This window comes from Corythoichthys intestinalis, chromosome 18, assembly GCF_030265065.1.
Source record: "Corythoichthys intestinalis isolate RoL2023-P3 chromosome 18, ASM3026506v1, whole genome shotgun sequence".
Taxonomy (NCBI): Eukaryota; Metazoa; Chordata; class Actinopteri; order Syngnathiformes; family Syngnathidae; genus Corythoichthys; species Corythoichthys intestinalis.
In genome coordinates this window covers 24,300,758-24,317,090 of record NC_080412.1, presented here as the reverse complement: position 1 = coordinate 24,317,090, position 16,333 = coordinate 24,300,758, and the positions used below count along the sequence as shown (strand labels likewise).

The 16,333-nt window shown below is 38.4% G+C and overlaps 2 protein-coding genes across 2 annotated transcripts; one reads left to right on the top strand and one right to left on the bottom strand.

Moving 5' to 3' along the window:
* Positions 1-700: 700 nt before the first annotated feature.
* si:ch211-266i6.3 (cytoskeleton-associated protein 2) lies at positions 701-9,602 on the bottom strand. The gene is made up of 7 exons (XM_057821558.1): positions 9,465-9,602; positions 9,108-9,165; positions 5,302-6,044; positions 4,950-5,223; positions 3,158-3,218; positions 1,281-1,500; positions 701-1,178 (listed from the first exon to the last, which is right to left on the bottom strand). Exons 2-7 carry the CDS (start codon positions 9,135-9,137, stop codon positions 914-916), a joined length of 1,593 nt encoding a protein of 530 aa, XP_057677541.1. The 5' UTR covers positions 9,138-9,165; positions 9,465-9,602; the 3' UTR covers positions 701-913.
* Positions 9,603-10,515: 913 nt separating this feature from the next.
* thap12a (THAP domain containing 12a) lies at positions 10,516-16,333 on the top strand. Its single transcript, XM_057820936.1, has 5 exons — positions 10,516-10,687; positions 11,431-11,545; positions 11,679-11,771; positions 14,077-14,107; positions 14,176-16,333. The coding sequence occupies exons 1-5, from the start codon at positions 10,602-10,604 to the stop codon at positions 15,984-15,986; spliced, it is 2,136 nt and encodes a 711-aa protein (XP_057676919.1). The 5' UTR covers positions 10,516-10,601; the 3' UTR covers positions 15,987-16,333.

Sequence of the window (16,333 nt, the reverse complement as noted above, 5' to 3'; positions counted from 1 at the left end):
AATAAGCATAACTGCTGTGCTAAGCTGTGACCAGCACTTATACAAAGGCAGGTTTCTACATTCACTTTGAAAGCAATATTTATATTGGCCCAAAACTGATAATGAAAAACTGATGTCATTATTATTCAATATCATTTTAAAATGCGTTTATCGGCCAGCAGAGAAGATTATAGGATGAGAGACGATACCATCTTATGTTCTTATCCCAGCTACCCGATAATGTCAACTCAAATAATTTAAAAAAATATATATAAGTTTACATAATTATTAATACCTCAAATGTTTAGTTTAATACTTTTTAAGGCCTGGATTTTGACAAAATCCATTTTAATAACCCACATAAACCCTGTTATAGGCTTGCACATTTCACCACATAGTGTGTCCGGAAATTGGCCTGCATTTAACATCTTTTAGATATGCCATTTTGTTAAATAGAATTGAACATTTTCAGCAATTTAAAAACTTGACAAATTGCTTAGCAGTAGCAATACCAAGAACTGGACCTCCATCTAAAATGGATGGCCATATAAAAAGCAAACTAGCAAGCTTAACAGCAACAGTGAAGGAGCTGCAAAAATGCTTGGTAAATTTTTTTCACTGACTTTGCCTAAATCTGTATTTCTCAGCAGAGTATGAGCTGAGAATATAGATTTCCTCTACGCAAAGAACCGAATGCAAACAAACCTTTATTACAGTGCAGACAAAATTGCTTTTATTGTAGTGAATTCAAACATTTATAGAAAATATGCAAGTAGTACAAGTATATGACAATAACAATGTTGGCAAAACAATTCTGATATATACAATAAAATTAGTAAACCTCAAAACAAGGTAGATGCTTAAAGTTCAGACCCATATATATTTTTTTAGAATCGTGATTAAAAGGAAAGGTCCATCACATGCATCTGCATAGTTAAATTTCAACTTGGTCTTGCAGTTCCCCCAAAATAGCAGTATTTTTTCTGTAAACGTAAGCGTTGAGATCGTCATCCAGCTTCGCTAGCTCGGCCAGTGAGGACACGCACGGGTCGTGATCGAGCACGGCCGATGGCAGGTGTAAAGACTTGCGTTCGATGCGACGGGAGCGGCGCACCGGTGTCAGAAACTTCAAGTCTTTGATATTGCTTTTTCTTCGCGATGCGCTTTTTTGGACCTCACCTTCGATTGTCCTCTTCACACTATAATAAACACAAAAGGTCAAAATTTTGTGTACTGTTCCCCTTTTTAAGTTGAAACATACAGTACTTTAAGACAATTCCATGATGGCAATGAGAGCTTACCTTTGCAGATACGGCGTTGTCTTAATATTGTATTTCACGACATAAGCGTTATCCAACTGTGACGCGCCGTCCATGTCAGCGTTGGTGACATCACTCTGACATTGTTCATCCATTTGCGCACTCTGTTCATCATGAATTAGCTCCTTGGTGTCCTCGTTCATCAACCCATCCTTTACACTTTTATCATCAATCTGTACTTCCTCTTTGCTCTGTGGGAGTTCTAGGAACAAAAATGGCATAAAGTTATCAAAATTATCACAAGATGAGACTGTCCCTAACATTAGGGATCTTTTATAATACCAATTTGCTAAATGATGTGACCTGTGAGCCTGAATATCAGAATTAAAAGTTAAGAAAAAGGATGTATAACTTAGCGTTGCCACGCTAATCATTGATGATCAAATTATTTAACTATTTTGATCGTCGATTGTTTAATTGAGACCTAAAAATTGTCCAAATACTAATTTTTGACCCTCTCAACTTGATTCCTAAACCATTTGGAATGGGAGGCAGTGATTGAGTGAATAGTAAATATTATAAAATATATAAATATAAACATTTTTAATTCATATTTATACATCTTAAAGCAACACTAGGTAATTTTTTAATTCTGGTTGATTCTAGCGACACCGGTGGACAAAAGCAGTAGTGTTTTGCTTTGAGCAAGCGTTTCCCATGAGGACCAGTGCACATGCGCAGTGTCATAAAATCATCAATCTCCCAGTCGCGCAAATGGATAAAAAAAAAAAAAATCTTTCCAGCGGCTGGTGAAGGATGAATAGTAATAAGGTAATGAATCCAGTTGTTTTTAAACAATATGACAGTTAGCAACTTGTGGGTTAGTGTGGCTAACCCCGCCTTGGGCGTTGTTTATTCTGTATGTCATGTTTTTTCCCCCTCCTCAGACAAAACTTTTTGTCTCTTGTTGCTCTGCCATCTTTGCAGAATTCGCGCGAAAGTGTACCCATCGACTTAGTCTTTATAATAAAAGGGGGAAGTGACGTATGCCATAAAGCAGTCAGCACAACACAAGTTTTTTTGTTTTGTTTTTTTTTTGAGACATGGTTCCTGCCACCCTCCTCAAAGTGTATTAGTGCCAGTGAAAGCAATACAGACCCCCTCAAGATATAAAACAGGTGTCATTCAACTAGTTGTCAGTCGACATATCACAAATGCTATGAAAATATAAAGCGTGATGTTACCTAGTCTTGCTTTAAAGACAAATCGAAAAGAAAATCTTGTCAATGTTCCCTTTTTCCCAATTAAAATTGAATATATATTCATTCATTCATTCGTTTTACGTGCCGCTTTTCCTCACAAGGGTCGCAGAGGTGCTGAAGCCTATCCCAGCTAACTACGTGCATGTTTTTGTGCCTGGAGAAAACCTACGCAGGCACGGGAAGAACATGCAAACTCCACACAGGAAGCCCGGAGCCCAGGATTGAACCCTTGATCTCAGAACTTTGTTTCAATAAAAAAAAACTTGATTTTAAAATTGTTACATTTAAATGAAAATATATCATGAACAAACAATAAATCAAACTTTCCAAGATCTCCGCAGGTTTCAACACGCCAAATTTAAGACTGAGACAATACTGAATAAATTTTAAGACCCATTTCAGGTCGGCACCGGCAACAAACGGACACGAGACTTGAAGGAAAACAACCGGGCAGCACAGGTTCTTCCGCTTTGTACGTACGTTTTGGCGTCCTCAAAAATTGAAACATTTAAAAGCAAGTAAGCATGCAAGTAATTAAAAGCAACGTCAATAGATCTTTAATACCTTTCAAAAGATTTTAGGAGAATTTTAGACATTTTAAGGCCGTAAATTCTAATGATTGGATTCAAGACTTATTTTTGAGACTCCTGTGCTTACCATCGATGCATTTTGAAGACATCTGCATGGCTTCCATGGCATCACAGAGGTTCACAACAACCTAAAGACAAGATGAACAAAACAGTTTCAATTATTAAAACACAACAAACCATAGTTGAACTATACAGTGCTATGGGCCGCTTACATGGTGACGCTGCGACGTAACCATTGCGTTGCAGAATGGCTTTGCCTTTACACGGTGACGCCTAAGATGCAAACTTTTGATTCCGGCCTCCAAAGCAAAACGATTAGATTGGAGGGACTGCTCCGCCATAGACTTCATAATTTATTGACATGACACATTCCCCATTCACTGCATCACGCCTTCCCGAAGAAGGCCGCCCAACACTCTGCTTCAATTATTAGCAGTCGGTCACATGCAGTGATCTAACGCCGGATTTAGGTTGAAAAAGTACAAAAGCTGTACTGCTTACAAACAAGAAGGATTGTCTCAGAAGTGATTTGTTCGAGGATTCAAGGTAATTCTATTATTCGTACCTTGCATGCATTTTTAAACGTTGTGAAAAAATCAATGGAGGAAGTTAGCCGCTACAGCATTGGCATTTTACTTCACAATATGTAAAATAAATGCTGCCTGCTCGTCTTCTTTGCTTTTAACCAAGAACCGAGACTGTTTTACGTCCATATCTATTAGGAATTCAGAGATTTAAGCATTTATTCACAAGAATTTTCAACAGAAAAAGCTCTTTGTTTACATACGGCGGCTGCCAATTTCCTTACTGACTAGCCTCATAGTTCGCTATATTTACGTAAAATAAATGCTACCTGCACGTTTTTTTTTTTTTTTGCTTGTAACCAAGAATCGCCACTGTTTTACGACCATATCTATAAGAATCGAGGGATTTAAGCATTTATTCACGAGAGTTTTCAATGGAAAAAAGCTTTGTTTACATATGGCAGACACTAATTTCCTTACTGACTAGCCTCATAGTTCTCAATATTTACGTAAAATAAATGCTTCCTGCACGTTTTTATTTTTGTGTTTAACCAAGAATCAAGTGTTTTACGTTCCTATATATAAAGAATTAATTTTTTGTGAATAAATGCTTAAATACATTAACGGAAAATGCTCTTTGTTTACGTATAGCGGCTGCTAATTTCCTTACTGACTAGCCTCGTAGTTCGCAACATTTACGCAAAATAAATGCAACCTGCGCATTTTTTTGCTTTTAACCAAGAATCGAGACTTATATCTATAAAGAATTCGGGGATTTAAGCATTTATTCACAAGAATTTAACAGAAAAAGCTCTTTGCGTTTCCACTAGGTCAGCTTGGACGGAGATAGGCCCCCTATGAATCGGCCCCGCGCCCCGTCAATACATTATGAAGTCTATGGCTCTGAAACCATATGAATGGAAAGCTCACGCTCCGATGACGTCAGCACAGTCGTTGGCCGTATATTCAAAACCCCAAACACGTTGGAACGTCGGCTTTAATTTACAGTTTTTACCATATTTGCAATTCAAATATATTTTATGTTTGGGTTTTTGTGCCTTTAAAGCAAAAGAAATAGACGCGTGGACACCATTTCTTCGAGTGGGCGGGTATGTTGTTTTCCGGGCTGAGGAGGTTGTTGATAAGGAAGTGCATTATTGCATGTCGCCTTGTAAAACTGCACAGCCCCTAGGGCCTGCCATGAATACTACATCGTTTTCATGCAGAATTGTGACACTGTTCAAACGGAGACAGAACCATGTAAATGCAAATATGAAATTTGTCGTATTCTTGGAGCATCACCATGTAAACACCCCCTTAATCGACTCTACTTACGCCATCAATTTCGTCCTGAACGACAGGCAAATCAGAAGAGTTTTCTAGCAGGTCCAAAGTTGTGTTCATTATAAGTGTCGTCTCCTTCTGCACAGTTACAGAAACTTCCTGAGCTTCTGGTCCTGGCTTAGCCTCAACGTGACACTGGGACTGCGACTTCGGACCAACTTTTGGATTTGCGGATGCCATCACTGTTTTGACTGAGTGCCCGCTTGTCATGGCAGGTCTCTTGAGAGTCTTGCCCTTTAAAGCCAGCCATGCTTGTAATTTCTCTCTGCGGGAAGGAAGAAAAACTTTTGAGCAATGCCTTATGAAGTGACAATTAAAACAAGCAGAATATGATGAGGTTCACCTTTTTTCCTCCACAGTTTCAGTAGGCCTACATCTGTACTGACTGAGGGTGCTTGCGACAGGAGGCTTCTTGACCTTCTTATCAGTAAGTGCAATCTTTGGTTTGGCGGGTGCCACTGTAGCGTTTCTGGATCTGGCATTTGTTGCCGAGACGACTGTATTGACGAGAGGGCGAATAGAGGAAGGTGCAGGGGGACGGCCGGTGGCTGCAGGTTTGGACGCTTGCACACGTCCATCTGACACAGACTTGGATCTCGGAGGTGCAGGGTTTTGGAGACCACGTCCAGGGACATCACTTATAGATTTTGATCTTTTTGCCAAATCCACAAGCCTTCGGCTTTCTGTCCCTTGAGCATTCACACTTGACTTCCAAATGGATCCGATTTTGGATTCCACAATCTTACCTTTGTACATGCCGGGGGCAACTTTTGATGAAGTCGCCCCAACTGGTCTTCTTAGGGTATCTTTCACTACCTTTCCGCTTTTGACTGCCTTTTCAGTAAGAATGACCTTGTGATGTATTTGTTGTTGTTTAACTCCACTGACAGATCCTCCAGTCAAGTCTTTCCGCGTGGACTTGACTTTTGTCTGAACCTCGCCATTGGAGGTGATTTTACTGGCACCATTCCTTTGAAGCAGTTTAGCATTTTTAAATTGGACTGAAACAGCTGGTGTTGACTTTGAAAAGTCTTTTTTGTTGAGTGATTTAAATGCATCTTTGGGCTGCAAATTCTCCTTGTTTCCCTAAAAAGACACAAAACAGACTTTCATCAATCTATACATTTATTAGGGATGTCCCGATCCGATCACATGATTGGAAATTGGACCGATCATGCCATTTTTCAGAGGATCGGGTTTTTAATTAATAATATATACAGGTAGTCCCCAGGTTACGAACGAGTTCCATTCCTACGCTGGCGATGTAACCACAATTTCCGTGCAAGTCGTAATTACGTTGGAGCTAAGTCCTAGCTAGACAGCGAGCTAAGCACCGAAATGCTGATGTCAGACGTCCGGGTGGTTTGCTGACTTTATTTAGTTGCAGAATGTAACTAAAATAAAAAATGAAAAGAAATCAGTTTCATCTCCAATATCAGTGGCCTATACTACGAAGCCGGTTTTCTGGCTTAGCAGGGTAACTTCGAGAGTAACTTTATCACGTGCGACGTAAGTTCGCGGCTATGCGAGACTACGAAAGGTGGATATGTTGGAACCGAGAAGTGTTGCCATGGCAACACACGCCGCACGCCAAACCTGGTCGTGTCAGAGTTAGATCTTGCTTAACATCAGGATTCCAATTAACCACGCTCTATTTAAACAGCAATCCTCCGCGGACGTGTCCTCCTGACAATGACAGCGTACTTGGACGACCCATACGACATTGGCGCGTGAATTGTGAGGGGCTCTCTCCGGAGGGCACCGGTATTTCGGGACCGCCAGAATCCGCTGGCGTACCCGGAAGATGTTCTCCATGAAAGATAAAGATTTTCAGCTGAGGGAATTCTTTACCTGTGCCAACTGATCTAGGCAGACGTCACTAATGTAACCCGCCGAGTCAGGCCCTCACAACCGCGCAGATTGTGTGTGCCTGTCCGTGCGCTCTTTCGCCAGGGACAATATATGTATTCCATCGGTGATGCTGAATATCTGCGTAAGAACACTGTATGCCGTGCGATTCGGAGTGGGGTATGGAAACGCTTCAAATTGATGCATTTATAATAATCATAGAAATATGTAGACTATTTAAACATTGAGAAAACTTGCGTTTTTTTCTGCCAACTCGAGGAGATTAAATTAAATGTCAAATCCACTGATAGGACAGACGCACAAATATAAAAGATATATATGTTTATTGAATATGTATCTTACAGTCTTGTTTAACTGTGAAAAATCGTTACAAAAGACGGGGTTTTATTTACGCAACAACGCATGGCATCCCCGCATTTCCTTCTTCTCCTGAGTCCTCACAAATATAACATAATTTTTTTTGGGGGGGGTTGTCGGGCTCGGGCCTGCAAATCAAGTTTATTGATCGGACTCGGGTCGAGTCGGGCTGGATTTTTTAGGCCCAAACTAAAAAAAAAACATACGTATATTCGCACAGTCAAGGGGACTAAACATACAATCATCCTGTTTCGTGTGGTGATGCGTGACAATTATTTCTTACTGTTAATGTACCAAATCTTATTTTATTGTCCTGACAGCAGGCTTTATTTCTTTTCATGGACATAAGTAAACTGGCATATTGACGCATTCACAAATCACACGATCTGTAAATTCGCTGTCAACAGACCCGTTGCGCTCTACTCGCCGAAGCGATGTTGGATTTCGCGGTGAGGGTGGATTTTAATTCCTCATAATTCCGCATGATCATCGCGCATTCCTCCTCCGTGAAGTAAGGTGCCCGTGCCATCGTCACAAGTAGTGTTTGACTCTGGTCACCGCCCCCTTTTATGTGAACGCGCAGTAACTCTGACTGGGTTGACACAGGTTCGACTAATCAACCTCATAATCAGCGTCGTAGTACCGATTAACCACAAACTAGACAACCAGGTTTTGTCAACTCCGGTTACCCGATGGTAAACTGGATTACTTCTGGGGAGGTTGAACTCGGTTCGTAGTATAGGCCACAGCAATTCAAATTAGCATTTATAATTAGTTACCTGCTGATACAGCAATAACAATCCACACAAACGATTAGCATGTATTAGTTAGTGTCTCTACACCATCAAAAACAATCACATAAACTCGCCCCAAGTATTTGACCACAATTGAAAACTCAATAAACAGTACAAAAGGTGTGTTAGAATAGGTGTGCATGCAGTTAACATTTATGCTTTCCTAATTATAGTTAGTCACCAGATAGGACAACTTCTTTGTGCGTTGTGGAGAAGACTGTCAATGTTTTATAGCAGACTAAAGTGGTTAGTAAATTGTGTTTTTTCCATGAGCCTCAATGTAGCAATGCTAACGTTTTACAATGTTTAATATAAAAATGTTTCCTTATTTTGTATGTATGAACTTTAATTCCACGTGTTGATAGCCAATAAACATCTGTGAAAGCTACTGGAGTCTCAAATGTAATCAACACGCACGTGTGCTGAGTGCACGCACGCACATATGTTAAATCGCAGCCGTGAAAATTAGCGCCCTCGTTTTTATTTACCGTGCGATAATTTGACTTATTTCATATCGCGACAGGCTTATTTTTAACTTTGATCTGGCGAGTGAAAGCTCTGTAGCGCTACAATCAAAGGCAAAAATTTGTTAATCTTAGTTTAGTCAATCTGTGTTGTCTAGAAGTGCGAGTGAATTTGAGTGGACTCATATGAACTACTGTATATGAATGTTATGGTGAGTGGTTAAAAGTATGGCGTTCAAGGTGATACAATAAAAATTGGGTGGGCCTACATTTTGTGCTGGTGCACCTTATTAAAAAAAATTGGGCGCACCAGTGCCACCCAAGCAAAATGTAAGTGTGGAGCCTTGGCCATATTTACATTTTTCCAATATCATTCAGGCCTAATTTATATATGCAGTTTTTCTTTCAAGGGTTAAAAAGCACCAAAACAATCCAGCAATACATTGGCATTGCAAAAAGATACAAAAATATATATGTTTTATACTCCGCAACACTCCTGGAAAAAGTGGAAGAGGAAGTATTATAAAAAGTACAGTACTTTAACATGTTTGGAACTTCAAATAAAAACGAGCGATAAAAGCGATCAGGACATTATATATATATATATATATATATATATGTGTATATATATATATATATATATTATTCATAATGTTGGAACTTACGGCTGGGTTTCTTCTTGAAACTGTACTCATAGTGCAGCTGCAACCTCAAGACGTGGGTCTGTCATAAATATAAAAATTCGAATAGTTACATTAAAAAGATAAATAAAAACAAAATCTATTTAACTGAGACAGCTTCATCACTAATTCAGTATACTTGTGACATTGTGGGTACTTATTCAATCCTTTTTTCGAGCAAAACTTTTATTTAATCAAGACATTCAAAAAAGTACTTTCATGGTAAGTTAGCAAAGTTTGACCTAGGCGTCGAGGTTTTGAACTATTTTGCAAACAGTTACGGCCACCAATCGCTTGTTTTAAAACTACCACATAAGCAAATTAATATTTGAAAAAACGTACCTTTGTTGTTAAACCTGTTTTAAGCGGAGTTGGAAGGAGTAAAGTTGAAGAATAACGGAAGCTTCTTTGAAAGTATTCGGTTGTGTGGTTGGCACTGGTTCTGGTTGCACTGAAACTGTGTATTACATTTGACTTGCCGCTGCTGCACTCTTATTGGTTAGAGCGTTCTCGCGAGAGCTTCAGATTGACCAATAGAATACGCCGAAACAAGGCACGAGGTCGAAGGAACACTGACGTTTGAATTATTTTGAAACCAAATATCATTCCATGATTACCGGACCGGTCAGTTTTGTTGTTTTTACGCATAGTATTCCGTTTAAATCACACATTTCTAAGGAATTTTGGTTCTTCCCCTCCGCAAAAAACTAACTATATATAGATTACAGCACTTAATCGACGGTTACCAAGGAGTTTTTGTTATTTCGGTCTCTGATTAAAAAAAATAAAAAATAAATAAATAAAAATACGTGTTTTCAAATAACATAAACAAGACGTTAGCACTAAATAATTTTACTATTGTGCAACCTAAAGTGACAACCTGATATGTCTTTTCGTTTAATCAAACCCAATATTTTATTCATTTTCTATGCCACTTTTCCTAATGAGGGCAAAATTGATTAAAATAAAGATACAATATAAATATATTTAGAATAAAAGTGGACATTGTACAGGATGATTCAAACGACATTATCGTTATTTTAACACAAGTGGACACGTACACGTTGGATTACTCGTTAAACATGCATGCATGGGCATGTTTTTTTGTTTTCGTATTTGAAAATATCGCTAGGAATTGTGGGAAAATATGAAGAGCACCTCCTACCAACTATCTGCATATCAAGTACCTACCGAGATGTGCTTTTCAAAATAAAGTTCAATTTATTTAGAGATGTGTTTTAGAGTCAAATAATAGAAGAATTTCCAATAATTGCGTTAGTTATTGTAATAAAATAAGTTAATATAGTTGTAATTAACTTAATTTTACATTTCAAACGCATTATAATTCAAATGCAATTGAATTATTTTTTTTTTATAAGTATCGGAAGTTCACTCGTCTGTGTCCATTTCAAATGAGCTCTGTAGTTAGCACGATATGCTACATTGAGAACTTCATTCAAATTACAAACAAAACTAACAATGCATAATCAATGCTCTGCCCCTAACTGTACTAGTTCAAAATCGGACTTGTATTCACTATTTAGATTTCCACTTGATGCAGAGAGGTAAGCCGAATCAAAAACGGCGACGCTGGTTTTTCAGTGCAAATGTCTGCTGGCGTTTATTCATGCGAACGTGAAATTTCATCGTCCGACTAGAGTACCTGTTTTAACATGTGTTACTTCTTTAAAAAAAAAAAAAAAAAAAAATGGGTGCATACCAGGTTAAACGTTTTCCCCCCTAAAAACGCATTGAATACTTTTTGACACCAAAAACGTGGACAGTTCATGTTTGTATACATATTTTTTGCGTAGGGAAAAACGGTATGACCCCAAAAGAATGGTTTTCATGCGCAAATGACTTAGATATCGTATATCTTTCAACTTTAATGCAACTTTCAGATTTTTTTATTTTTATTTTTTTGCAACCTTGCCTGCCTAGTACAATTTTCATATCGTTGATACGTCACATGCCACATGCATAGACAGATGGGGAAAAAATGTTTTAAATTTCTGGCTAAGTAAATGATGTTGAATAATTTACACCTGATGATTTCTTACAGCACATTAGTTGGTTGGGAATCACTGTTTTACTGCAATGTTCTATAACTAGAATTAGTTTTTGTCATCACTATAAAAAATTCCATATTTTTCAACTTTCAAATTCCAGTTTACTGATTTTTTTTTTTTTTTTTTTTTTTTTGTAAAATTTCTTGCTTGTCCAAGAAGTTCTGCATTATTCCATCCTAGTTCTCACAGAGTTAACCTGTAACTTTGGTTGTTGTTGTCACATTCTCACATCCTCTCAGGTCAAAAATATGGGTAGAAAAATGCCAGAGGGAGGACCTTAAGGACAAATCACCAGAACATCTCTTCAGATACTACAGACTTTGTGCAAAGCATTTTGAAAATTGTGATGATGCTGTAAGTCAATTGAGACAAAAATAGACCAAACAAATGGAAAATATCTGTTCTGTTATAGTTTAAGTATTATTATTAACACAATGTTTCACTAGTTTCCATGACACCTTTTTTATTATGTGGCTTTGTTTTACAGAGTGATCCAGTTACAGTGTTAAAGGATGATGCTGTACCAACAATCTTTGATGAACCAAACAAGCTCCCGCAAGTGAAGCGCAGTAAAGAGACGGTTTGTATGGGAAAAAAAGCAAACAAACACCCGTGACTGACATTATCCTTATTAATCTTTTTGACATCAATTTACCAACATTCTACACAGCTTTCAGGACCATTGTTGTTTTCATCAACGATGACGACAACGAAAATATTTGGTCGATGAACATTTTTTTCATGATGATGACATGACGAGCTAAAAATGTGTCTTAGGAGACACAAATGCCAGTTTTCGTCTGATGAGACGACGACAAGACCAAAATGCAACATAGTAGCTATTGTATGTTCCCAATGCGTGACATTTGCTAATTGTACTTGTCGTTAGTCAACCTACGTCCTCACCGTGTTTGGTCGTGTCACTCATGTGACACCGCAAAAATAATAACAGTTCATATCCTGTAGATCAACTTTGTGCTGAGAATACCATTTTTGAAAAAAAATCAAACATCGTCAGCAGTTACAATGTTTCTCATTACTTGAGTATTCTTTTCGCCAAATACTTTTTTACTTGTACTTGAGTATATTTTTTGGATGACTGCTTTTATTTTTACTTGAGTAATATTATTTTGAAGTAACCCTACTCTTACTTGAGTAAAATTTCTGGATACCCTACCCACCTCTGGGAGCCGGTTATAGTTGGGGTAGCAGGAAAAACTTGACAGCACTTGCGAACAATGGCAAAAAGGACAATAAGTGACTACTTTTTTTTCAACTAGGTATGAGGTTCTGACGGTATTGTAACCTTAAGCCAAAATTTCATGGTTTCAAGGTATCACAGTATTGCAATTACAGCTCTAAAATGTGTTACTTTGGGATATCTGGGTTAAAAAAAAAAAGAACAGGACATTTATTTTTCGAAACATATTAGCAAATTGGAACATATATATAATGTTGTTAAAATAAAGAAAGTAAAAAAAACTTAAATATTAAAACCAACAGCCAGAGCTCAACATTATTACCATCAGAACAAAAATAATTGGATTATTTTCCATAAAAAGCACATGCGTATGACTCGTATCATGTTTACATTATACACAGACACTCTCTTTTTCAACACAGACAGTTGCCAGAGAGAAAAAAACACCACATGTTTTACCACTGCTAGACACACTAAATACGTTAGATTTAACTCTCGAAGCTGGTGGGAAATGCTCACTACAGTGTTTACCAACCTTTATTTTGTATAAATGTGAAATCATATTGGAGGTATTGCCCCCTCGGCAGCCACCCTCCGCAAACATGCTTTACATGTCATTTGGCCCTCCTCCTCTAAGCCGTGGCTGTCTGTAACTTTTCTATAGCCGAAGTATTCCCATACCAGTGATTTCGTTTTCTTAATTGAGGGAAAAAGTTCAGGAGTGTCACCTCCTCCAGCCATCGTGTAGCACAGCTCACTAACTGACACTGAGCAACAATCGATGGGGGAGGGTTGAGCCTTACAACTGCAAGAGAGGGATTTCTCCATGCATTTTTGGGACATAAAAAATAGCTAATACCTTAGGGATGGTATGACGGAAGAATTTTGCGGTTTAGAAAATTGACGTTCGGCAAATGTCTATTCCCATGTTAATCTAATCTTTAAGCAGTATACTGATTGATATCAAAACTGATATAGAATAAAATATCGATTCAGAAGTTTGTAGTTCTATGCATTTATTATGAAAGTATCAGAAAAACATTGAAAATTAGAGAAAAACTTTGCTTGTTTATTTACAGTGCACAATCTTCTGTTTGCACCCCTAAACTTTTAAGTTAGGGGCCACTGTGCTCCTGGTAAAAAATGTTAGTCTGAAGCCCTAGTTTATGATGTCCTTCAAGCTAGGCTGCGCTCTAGGCTTGCTTGTTTTGAATGCTTTGTTTTCTTATTTTGGCCAGAGAGAATATGCAATGTTGCTTTAGCCTTTAAAGATCTGTGCTGAGTGTAACTAAAAGTACACTAAAAGTAACTCGTAGGGTTAGCATAGCATTCGCGTTAGCCTTAGCATTAACTTGAGCGTGGCGAGCGTCCTCTCAAAGTCTCGGGTAACTTTTTTTACATTCAGTGTGTGGCTTCCAGGTGGGTATAATTGATTGACAATCATGTCCTTTTTTCCTGCTAAGTGTGTTATTATCACAAAGTTTGTTTTCCTTGTAGACACTACAATATGTGCTCGTCTGTCATCGTTCATTAGAAATTGTTGGAAACCTTTATGACTAAAACCTTTGAATTTTACAGACGAAAACATTTTGAGTTTTCGTCGATGAAAAAAAATCATTAAATTCGTCTTTGATAAGGGTGCAAGAACCCTGCGAAGTGTAACATACTATTTTTTACTTTCAAGGATGAAGACCAAAAGACAAATGGAAGAAAAAGTAAGTCAAGATTTGTATTTCCTTTGACAAACTCAACGAATGATTTGACTTTAACCGCACTTTTGCAGAAGTCAAAAGCTCTCCACCTGAAGTGGACATGGACAAGTCAAAGATGGCTCCAGAAGATTTATACAAAGACTATCTCAGGTCGTTATTTGAATCGCTTGTTCTGCTGGGAGAGCAGAACATTCCTGTGTCCAGGCCCAAAAGTCTTGAACAGGACTGTACCGGATTAGATAACTTTAAGGCATTACTAGAATATCGCATAAATTGTGGAGATGAAGGGATGAAAAAATATTGCGCAAGTACAGAAGTCTTTCCGTCACTTCAGCTTGAACAGCTGATTAAAGTGTGCGAGAGATGCGTCCGGAGTAAGGTGATGAAGGAAGTGAAAGAAAATGGATTTTTCTCACTCATTACTGATGAGCTGGTGAAGATTTCGGATGAATGGTACCTCCCTGTATTTCTGCGTTATGTGAATGACTCAAACTACCAGCGTGAGAGGTTTGTGGGCTTCTTGTCTTTTGACGGAGATGCAGATGTTTTGTCGGAGAAACTACTTTCTGAAATGATCAATGACTGGGGGTTGAACATGGAGCAATGTAGAGGCCAGGCACACTCGTGCTCTGGTATACATTACGCTAAAATAAAAGCATTTGCCAGCAGAGTGTTGGAGAAGTATCCAATGGCCATGCTCACGGTTCGACCCACTCACGCTTTGAACATATCACTTGCCAATAGTATGGCTTTATCAGGGGTCCAGCTTGTCATGTTTACGTTGCAGAAAATCGAGTCTTTCTTCAATCAGTCTCCTTTACTTCGTATGGAGTTGGAGCATGCCATCTCAGTTATTCATCCTGACAAGGAAGATAAGGCTAAAGAACTGAAGGAGGCTTGTTCCACAAGTTGGACCAAAAGACACGATGCATTCGAGGTGACACTGGAGCTTCTTGAAGCGTTGCTGCTTTGTGTGGACAGCGTACATGACAATGAAGACTTGCGATGGAGTGATCAGATCACATACGATGCCTTGGAGATCTCCAAAGCTCTTTCCGACTTTGAGTTCATTATGGCCTTGGTTGTGCTGAAAAACACCATGATACTTTTAAGGGCGTTTGGCAAGAACATTCAAGGAGACGCAACCGATACCTATTTTGCAGCTGGCAGTTTAAAAGCAGTGTTGCACTCTCTGACGGAAGTGTCTGACAATATTGACGTGTACCATGAGTTCTGGACTGAGGAGGCAGTTAACCTCTCTTCCTCGATGGAGATCCCTGTAGAATTTCCCCGGTCGCTCTTGAGAAAGCATCAGTCAGAGTTGGGAGCCCTTCAGCCAGAGAATTACTACAAGGAGCACCTGACTGTTCCTTTGGTGAAGCATACACTTAAAGAAGTCTCAGAACTTTTCAATGATGAGCATCTGAAAGCACTAAGATGTTTGTCACTGGTCCCTGCTGTAATACTACAAAACAAGCCTTCTCAGCCTGATGAAGAAAACATGTTAATGTATAAAAATGACATCCCTAATGCAGGTTCCCTTAGCGCTGAGCTGCATTGTTGGTGGGTTAAATGGAATAAAAAAGGGAAAGTTGATTTATTGATATCCAGTCTCCAGGAAACACTGCAGCAAGCTGATGTTAAGTTCTTCCCAAATATGCTAGCAGTCCTGAGACTATTGGGAGTCCTGCCTACTTTTGCTCTGGATAGTACATGTGATGTGGCGTACAAGCGCTTCAAGATGTATATGCAAAACACCCCGGATGCTGCTAAATCAAAGAGCCTGGCTCTTCTAAACATAAACAGTGATGTGGGATATGATTTGGATTCAATGGTTGACATCTACATGAAAACATACCCAAGTGTTGAAGATGCTTCATAGTTTTGCTTGAATCTAGTTTTTAGGAACTGGTGTTTAATAATTGAAAAAATGTACTATGTTCTCATCAGTCTTTTAAAATTAAATGTTTAGGTTTTTGTTGTCTCTTTTATTAGGTGAAATGTAAATAACTCAATTTTAACGTTAAATACAAAAATGTTAAACTAATTTTACCATGTCCTTTATGTATTCATTATCATTTGAGTGGAGTCAATTTTGACAGAATTAGCTTGTAGATATTAATCAGATGGTCATCAGTCAGCCACAATTTATATATACATTCGCAATGTTGCTGCAACGATCTGTATACTTTTTGTGGAAATGTTAATAAAAATGTTCAGCCATTGTTA